The 9053-nt window shown below is 45.9% G+C and overlaps 1 protein-coding gene across 1 annotated transcript; it reads right to left on the bottom strand.

The window, feature by feature from the left end:
- Positions 1–234: 234 nt before the first annotated feature.
- Positions 235–2475, bottom strand: LOC123085725 (keratin, type II cytoskeletal 1). Its single transcript, XM_044507422.1, has 2 exons — positions 1093–2475; positions 235–856 (listed from the first exon to the last, which is right to left on the bottom strand). Exon 1 carries the CDS (start codon positions 2453–2455, stop codon positions 1385–1387), a length of 1071 nt encoding a protein of 356 aa, XP_044363357.1. The 5' UTR covers positions 2456–2475; the 3' UTR covers positions 235–856; positions 1093–1384.
- Positions 2476–9053: the final 6578 nt, after the last annotated feature.

Genomic DNA, 9053 nt, shown 5'->3' with positions numbered 1-9053 from the left:
CGGAGCGCGGTGAGAGCTTGTGGGCCGTGGTGGCAGAAAGGTTGGGAAAACAAAGGCACCCAAATGTGCGTAAGTGATCGTAGGTGGGGTTAACACCATAGAGAAGAAAGTGCGGCGTAAAGTGGTGAATGGCACGGGATGGACGAATGTTGAGGAGGGTGGTGGCGGTGTGGAGTGCTTCAACCCAAAACGCTGGAGGGAGATGTGCTTGGAAGAGGAGGGTGCGGACGACATCGTTAGTGGTGCGTATATGGCGCTCCGCCTTGCCGTTCTGCGGAGAGGTATGGGGGCACGTGAGCCGGAAGGAGATGCCGTTAGTGGAGAAGAAATCGCGAAGGGAAGTGGTGAGGAACTCGCCGCCATTATCGCATTGCAAGCATTGCACAAGAACATGAAATTGAGTAAGAATGAAGGAGAAGAAGCGTCGCAAAGTGACACAAGTATCGGATTTGGCACGTAGGGGAAAAGTCCAGGAATAATGCGTGTAATCATCCAAAATGACAAGATAATATTTGTAACCCGAAAAACTAACTATTGGAGAGGTCCACAAGTCACAATGCAACAGTTGAAAAGGTGCAGTGGTATAGGAGGAAGAGGTGGGGAAGGGTAGGCGTGCATGTTTGCCCAATTGGCAAGCGGTACATAATGGTGACGGTGGAACTTTATTACATGTTGGGGAAACATCAAAGGGAAAATAAACTAAGGAAGAGGAGCTCGGGTGCCCGAGCCTTTGATGCCAAAGATCCGACGGAGAAATGGTGAAGGCCACCGGAGGAGTGTCGCCACGGCCGCCGGAGAAGCGGTAGAGGTCACCAGAGCTATTGCACCTCAGAAGGACCGCCTTGGTTCGAAGATCCTTCACGGAAAAACCAAGAGGATCAAACTCCACAGAACATAAATTTTCACGAGTAAATTGGCGTACGGAAAGAAGATTTTGGACAATATTAGGAGAGAACAAGATATGAGTGAGGTAGAAGGGGCGGGGAGGAAGACGAGTTGTACCAATGGCGACGACCGGAAGACGAGCCCCATTACCGACAACGATGTGACGAGATTGATGCGCTAATAAGGGATGAGACTCGAGCAAGGTACCTGGGTCCCCGGTGACGTGGGAAGAGGCGCCTGTATCCATGATCCAGTCGGCGTGAGGTGGGAAGGCCGCCCCATAGCTTGGCGCAGCATGATACATCGCCGTGGTGTCCCAGGAGGGTGGCGTGCCGGAGTAGAGGACGGGCGGAGTGGGGTGCTGCATCACCGGATATGCATGGGTGGGGGCGCCGGGGCGAGGGCCAAGGATGCCGGCCGAATTGGGAGGGATCCAGGGCGATCGCGGAGGTGGAAAGGGCATCCCCACGGGCGCGAAGTACCCCAGCCATGGCTGCTGCTAGCCACGACCGCCCCCACTTGGCGTGTCACCACGCCCGCGGCCGCGGCCACGCCCGCGCCCACCACGGCCACCGTTGCGGTTGGCGCCGTGTGGTGATCCGCCACGGCCACCGCCTCCAGCAGGGCCGCGGTCACCGCCACGGCCACCGCCCGCAGCTGGGTCGCCACCACGGCCGCCGTTGCGGTCACCACCACCGCGCTCGTCGGGGGAGTGCACGGCAAGGACCTGCGCACCCTCAGCACGCGCCTTCTTGTCGATGGCGAGTTCGGCGAGCACCAGCCGCGACCGGGCCTGAGCGAACGTGGGCAGCGGGACGGTGGACTGGAGGATGGCCGCCTGCAGCTCAAATTTCTTGCCGAGGCCATCTAGCATCTGTAGAGTGAGAGTACGGTCGGTGACCGGCTCCCGAACGTCAGCGAGTGCTGCGGCAATACCTTGGAGTTTGCGGCAATAATCATTGATGGAGAGGTCGCCGCGTACAGCCGCCCGGAACTCCTGCCCGAGGTGCATGGCGAGCTCCGCCTCGTTCTCCAGGAAGTACTCGTGGAGGCGCTGCCAGATGGTGTAGGCGGTGGAGCCGGCCGGCGCGACGATGTCGAGGAGGTCGCCGGCGATCGTGGAGAAGAACCACAGCACGATCGTGTTGTCGTCATCACGCCATGCGGGGTTGGAGAGACGGGCCGCGGCGCCGTCGCGGACGTGGTCCTCGGCGTGGAAGCGGGCGAAGAGGAGGTTCAGATAGTTTCGCCACCGGATGAAATTGGCCCCGTCTAGGGACAGCTTGAAGTCGACGACGTGCGTGATGCTGGAGGGAAGGCCGCTGGCGGGCGCAGCGGTGAGAGGGACGGAAAGAGGTATTTCGGGGTGGGAATTGGGTGGGTGGGTCAAGGCGCCGGAGGAGGTGAGGTCGGGGGTAATGGACGCACGAGGGCGCGCTGCAGAGGCCGCGGAAGGAGATGTGGCGGCTGCGGCAGCAGCTATCTCCTCGGCAGAGAGACGGCGGCCATCGCCGACGTCGCCGGTGTCGTCGGAGTCGGCTGGCGGAGGGGAGCGTGGGCTGTTCGACATGGAGGAGAGGAACGCCGGCTCTGATTACCAAGATGGAAGTTGAGAATCTGCACAGTGCGTGTTACTCCATGGAAGGAAATATATACACAAGGCAGGCTACCACTCATCCCTACATGCAGGGATCTGGAGGAGGTGGTGCCGATGGACTAGCCAACTATCCTAGCGACTAGGTCATGTGGTTACAACAGAGAACACGTCATACAAAGGTACATGTACAGGAGTCTAGTAACGTTACAACTCAACAAGGCAGAACTCTAACTGAACAGTGGAGCTCATCTTCACTGCAAGCAAGCAACGCTTTAGCAAAACAAACAAATGAGAGGGTTGGCTTCCGGACAACGGGTTGAGTTTCGCCTCAATTGACAGCAATGTAGATGCGATGGTGATGTTATTTGCGTTAAGCAGTATCAATGATGCTGTCAACAACCTAGCCGCACATTCAGGTGATCGAAATCGAAAGGCTGAGCAGACTAATCACGATACATGGTGCCCAGGCCAAGCAAGCTCTCATGTTCTTTAGGGCAGCAGCTGAAGTAAAAGCCTCCCTACGAATATGGAAGATGCTCCAGGCGACAAGGACGCCGACCAAGCAAACCTACATTCATCGAGAGGGTGGACTATTCTATAATTCTAAATTTTCTATACTATGTTTGCTGCCAGGAACAACAAAGCAGGCACGGGTCAATTGTATACATGAGCTAAACCATGTGCTGTGTACGTATATACTTATAAGATATCATACATACTGTAATTTCCTAAACCATGTGATTTGAACACATAAAGTAGACTGATGTCATCTGTCCGTACCCTTTTTTTCAGTTTTTCATAATCTTCTCTACTCTTACGAGAGGAGTCTGCGGTCGTAATGGTCGGTTTAGTCGTCTTCGTTCGTCCTGTCGGTACAACGAACAGGAAAAATCTATTGGACGCACATTGCGTCAAAATGTCGATGAATCGCACACACAGATGCCACTAGCGAGCGATTTTGGGCCAGCCCATCCGTACGTACAAGTTCCGGTTTTGCGAACCTTCTAGAGCGTTCCCAGCCGGTTCTTACTGGTTTTGGGAACCATCTAGAAGGTTCCTAAACCGGTTTTTATTTTTTATTTTCTTTTTCTTTTTTTACTCTTTCTATTTTTTGCTTCTTCCATTTTCTGGTTATTTTTTCTTTTCTCTTCTTTACTTTTTTGTTTTCTTTCTGTTTTCCTTTTCAAGTTAATTTCTCTTTTCAACACATTTTCTTTCTTTGATTTTTATTTCCATATGTGTTCTTATCTTCTTTTAAGAAAATATTAAAAAAAACGTGTTCCCAGAAAATGTCAGTTTTCCAAAAAATGTTCTCAAAATTCAAAAATTGTTCTTGGTACACCAACAAGTTCAAAACTTTTTGCTCACGTATTCAAAAAGAATTCACGCTACCAAATTGTTCAAGATTTTTCAAAATTGTTCTCCATTTCCAAATTTGTTCTCAAGATTCAAAAAATGTTCGTAGTTTAAAAAATTGTTCGCGCTTCAAAATTTGTTCTCTGTTTCAAAATTTGTTGTCATTATTCAAAAAATGTTCATGCTTTAAAAAACTGCTCTTTCAAAAAATGTTTTGGAAATCCAAAATTTGTTTGTTTTCAAAATTTTCTTTGTGTTTGTGAAAAAAATCTTACGTTCAAAAAAATTCTCAAAATTTGCCTACATGTTATAAAATTACTCAATGTTTGCGTGTTTAAAAAAATGTTCGTGTTTCAAGAATTGTTCGAAGTTACAAAAATTGTGCGTGTTTTACAATAAAGTCCATGTTTTACAAAAATGTTCAGAGCTATAGAAAGATGCCTTCATTTTTTTTATTTTTGTTCACGTATACTGAAAAAATAGCATTTACAAAATTGTTTTCCGTTTCAAAATTTTGTTCTGAATTTTCAAGAATTTTTTCTGTTTTAAATTTTTGTTCACCAATTAAAAAATATCACATTCTCAGAAAATGTTCTGGATTTCAAAATTTGTTCATAAATTCAATAAATGCTCCTCTTTTTAACTTTTGTTCGCAGTTAAAAAATGATTGAGGAATTCAAAAAATGTTAAGATTTGTTAACCTTTTTTTAGCAATTCAATGGGAATTTCCAAAAAATGTTCCCGCTTTCCAAATTTGTTCACATCATCAAAAATTGTCATGTTTTCCAAATTTTGACCCCAAATTCCAAAAATGTTCTGGGGAATTCAAAAAACTGTTGACGTCTTGAAAATTTTGTTCGTAATTTTGAAAAATGTTCGCGCTTTTCAGTTTTTTGTTCCTGTTTTTCAGAAAATGTTTTCATTTTTGAGAAATTCTTCTTGATTTCTGGGAACAATGTCGTTTTCATGTTGTTCCTTTATTTTGATTTTTTTAGATTCCCAAAAAAATTTCAAGTTTAATTTTTTTCTCTCTATGAAATATGAAAATGTTTTATTCACAAAAAAATGAATATTTTTGCACCTTATGTTCATACTAGTAAGCATGCACGTGCAACGCACGTATCATAATTTATAAAAAAAATCCATTTTAAATCATTTTTAGTGATTTTTTTTACCGAGCCATCGAAATATGTCTCATGCCCAACAATGAGAGCGCACGTGTAATACACGACAGACAGACGTGTCTTCACAAAAAATTCACGATCACATAACTTTGTTATAATTTGTTACATAATTTTTAAAAAACAATAACTAAACAAAATTATGTACTACGCCCTCTGTAAACTAAACTGAAAAAATGTCTTATATCAACGTACAGAGGTAATATTTATCGAGGAGATCCTCCTCCGTCTTCATGTATTTTTAGAGGGATAATAAAATATTGGATTGTTTTTAGAGAGATAAAAATAATTATTGAGTCTCGATTGAAAAAATGACAAATATATTCATGTATTAAAATTTAGAAAACATAAATCCAATGAAAAAGGTGATTTTTTTTATAAAAAAACATGCTAATATCACTCAACTTAGTTTAAGTCAACTGAAATATAACAACACCTTTACAAATACTTTAATTTTGGATATGATTCATGGATGATTCATTTGTTGCCTACCTAGCAGCTAGCTTGGTTTCTGCTTCAAGAACGCTAATTAGCAGGTAAAGAAACTCAGCCGAGCGCTAGGCATCGGGCATCAGACGAACGGCCGGGCTGGATTGATGGGACTTTTGGTAATTTTCTAGCCCATATCAATGGACAGGGAGACGGTTCCCTTAGTTAGGCCCCTCACACCGTCACCTACCTACCCACCCACCGTTTCACCTCAAAAAAAAAATCCCACCGGCCCTCACATTTCTCCCCGTCGTTCCCCATTCTTCCTTGGTCGTCGCCAGCTCCCTCTCCCCGCCTCCTCGGGCCACCCCTGCTCTTCCCCGCCCTTTCTGTTTGACATGGACATCAACAGAGCCCCGGGGCCTGATAATATTCCTGCTGAATTTTATCAGTGCTGCTGGGAGATTGTCAAAGGTGATATTATGAGACTTTTTGACAGCTTCCACAAAGGCACACTGGATGTGCGATGCCTCAACTATGGCATCATTACCTTACTCCCTAAAATCTCGGGGGCTGATCGTATACAGCAATTCCGACCTATCTGTCTTCTTCGTTGCCCCTACAAGTTGATCACTAAGGTCATGGATAGGAGAGTCTCTAGGTACGCTGACATTCTTATTAGCCCCACTCAGAATGCCTTTGTTAAAGGAAGGAACATTATGGATGGGGTGCTGGCCCTCCATGAACTTCTTAACTACACCCATGTCAAAAAGAGAGTCGGGGTGATTCTCAAGCTTGATTTTGAGAAAGCATACGACAAGGTCAATTGGTACTTCCTGCTTGAATGTCATAAGATGCGAGGCTTTGATCCCAAATGGTGTAGTTGGGTTTAGCAAATTCTGCGCAATGGCACAGTCAGCATCAAGTTGAATAACTGTGTTGGACCTTATTTCCAAAGTGCCAAAGGGGTACGCTAGGGGGATCCCTATTCTCCTTTCTTATTCAATATGGCTGTGGAGTGCCTCACTAAAATGATCAAGAATGCCCAGAACAATGATCTTATTGTTGGGTTAGCTTCGGATCTAATTCCACATGGAGTTGCAATACTTTAATAAGCTGACGACACAATTATCTGTCTAGAGCATGATATTGATAAAGCTGTTAATCTTAAACTCCTGTTGTACATGTTTGAAATGATGTTTGGCCTCAAGGTTAATTTTCACAAGAGTGAGATATTGACCGTTGGGGGGGATGCCCAGACTACCAAGGCTTATGCTGAGCTTTTCAACCGTGATATAGGCCAATTCCCTCTTAAGTACCTGGGCATGCCGGTGAGCTACACGGCCTTGAGAAATTCTGACTGGGATTTCATTGTTGATAAATATCTCCTTAGATTCGATGCCTGGGTTGGTAATGCTGCCTCTATGGGAGGGAGACATACTCTCTTAGACTCGATTGTTACTCAGCTCTCTCTTTACCACATGTCTATGTGGTTGATGAACAAATCTTTTGTGGAAAAATTGGATAAACATAGAAGGAGATTCTTCTGGCAGGGGTGTAGTAAGAAAAGGAGATATCACCTGATCAGATGGAGTAGGATCTGTAGATCTAAAGACAAAGGGGGGCTGGGTATTAAAGACTTGGGCAAGCAGAATATTAGCTTGATGCTCAAGTGGTGGTGGAAGTTAGATACCCAGAATGGAATCTGGCAAGATATTGTCCGGGCTAGATATCTTCGCAATCAATCTGTTGCAACTGTTAGTTCTCGTTTCTCTGACTCGCCCTGTTGGAAAAACTTGTTGAAAATCAAAGACATGTACATGATAGGCAGGAAACTTCAGGTAGGGGCAGGCAACCTAACCAGGTTGTGGAAAGATTCTATTAATGGTTTAACTCCTTTCCAAGCTCAATTTCCAAGCTTGTTTGATATTTGTGTTGACCAGGATTGTACTTTGGATAAACTGAATTCCATAACCTGTTCTAGCTTCTTCCGCAGAAGATTGAACGCTGATTTGTCTGATCGGTGGTGTGATCTTCAAAGCCAGGTGCGCAATATGAATCTTGCAAACACCCCTGACTCGGTGTATTGGTGCCTGAACAAATCTGGCAAATACACTTCCAAATCCATGTATAAATGGCTCGAAAAACCCCTTAACGGATGCAACTATAGGTGGATTTGGAAAGCCAAGATCCCCCTCAAAATTCAAATCTTTCTTTGGCAACTATCGCAAGATGCCGTCCTAACCAGGCAGGTGATGCGGCATCGAAAATGGCCAGGGAACCTGTGTGTTCCTTCTGCCAACATATTGAAACCTCCCAGCATTTATTTTTTGAATGCTCTGTTGCCAGAGTGATTTGGAGAGCTATTGGAGTTACCCTGGGGACTGATCTCTGTCCCAAGAACTGCTGGCAATTTTTCGTTTGGTGCTACTCCTTCATCCCTGATTACGAACGTTTCTATACAGTGGTCTTGGGCGCAGTTACCTGGTCCATTTGGCTGGCGCGGAATCGTGCTACCTTTGAGAATAAGATGATTAAATCTCCTTTCGAGATTGTTTTTACGGTGGTTACCTTCCTTCTTTACTGGGCAGGGCTTCAGGCGGGAGACGACGTCAAGCAGCTCCGGGCAGGGGCGGAGATGATTCGCGACGGGACGATGATGCTGATGCGAGCCTATGATGCGACTATCAAGATTGGAGACTAGGTCCCCGGCGTTTTCTCTTTCAAAGTTCTTCATGCTCACGCCGTCGCCTCTTTTCTCTGTTTGCCTGGGCAGAGGGCTGCTATCTTAAGTGGCGGCTTATGTTGTTTTGCTGTCATACTATCCTATGGCTTTTGGACTTTCGGTTGTAATAGGTCTAGTTGTTTGGTGCTACTAGGTTTTCGCCCCATAGTACCCGTTTCGATGGCGGGCGGGTGCCGTGGGTTTCCTAGTAGTGCGTTGGACTCGCTCTCCCCCTCTCCCTGTTCTTGAACTCATCCCTGTTCCTCAGACTGGTTGTATTTCCGTTCTAAGTAATGGAAAGGGGGTTAGCCCGGTTCAAAAAAAAAAGTGGCCGAGGAGGTCCCTGAGCTCGGCATGCACGGGAGCATCCCAGCGCTAGGCTCCGTTGGAGGTGCGAGACTTCCACGCCCCTGTTCTTCCCTGTCCTTCTTCGAATCCGCTGGCCGAAGTGTCGAAGGATGCGCTCGAGCTAAGCATGCTCGCGGGCGACCCAGCGCGGATGCCCGCAACAAGACAACAAGGAGCGGGCGTGGATGCGCAAAAATATATTGGCACAGTTCGATGCCTCCACTGGTATGAGCTATGTTATTGTGAAATGAATTTTCATTGTTGTATTGTCCGTCAGGTTTAATTCTCATTTGACCTTAGTTCTTAGACATTATTACGTGTCTACTCTGGATTATCCTATCTTTGCACTTAAATTTTAATTCGTACTGTGCAGTTTACCGTGCAATGTACCAATGTAATTTCAATTAGGCGTGCCTCTGTTTGATGTGCTATTCAAGATCCCTATACAATTGTGTTAATCAAGATACATTGGCACTCGATGATGATTGCTAAGAAGGTCTGCAATATGCACTGGACTGTTGCTTGCCAGATG

Source organism: Triticum aestivum, chromosome 1B (genome assembly GCF_018294505.1).
Source record: "Triticum aestivum cultivar Chinese Spring chromosome 1B, IWGSC CS RefSeq v2.1, whole genome shotgun sequence".
Classification (NCBI taxonomy): domain Eukaryota; kingdom Viridiplantae; phylum Streptophyta; class Magnoliopsida; order Poales; family Poaceae; genus Triticum; species Triticum aestivum.
This window is presented reverse-complemented; position numbering and strand designations above follow the sequence as displayed.

Excerpts from the sequence above, each read along its gene's own strand:
- LOC123085725 (XM_044507422.1), bottom strand. The coding sequence starts at position 2,455 with ATGTCGAACAGCCCACGCTCCCCTCCGCCAGCCGACTCCGACGACACC.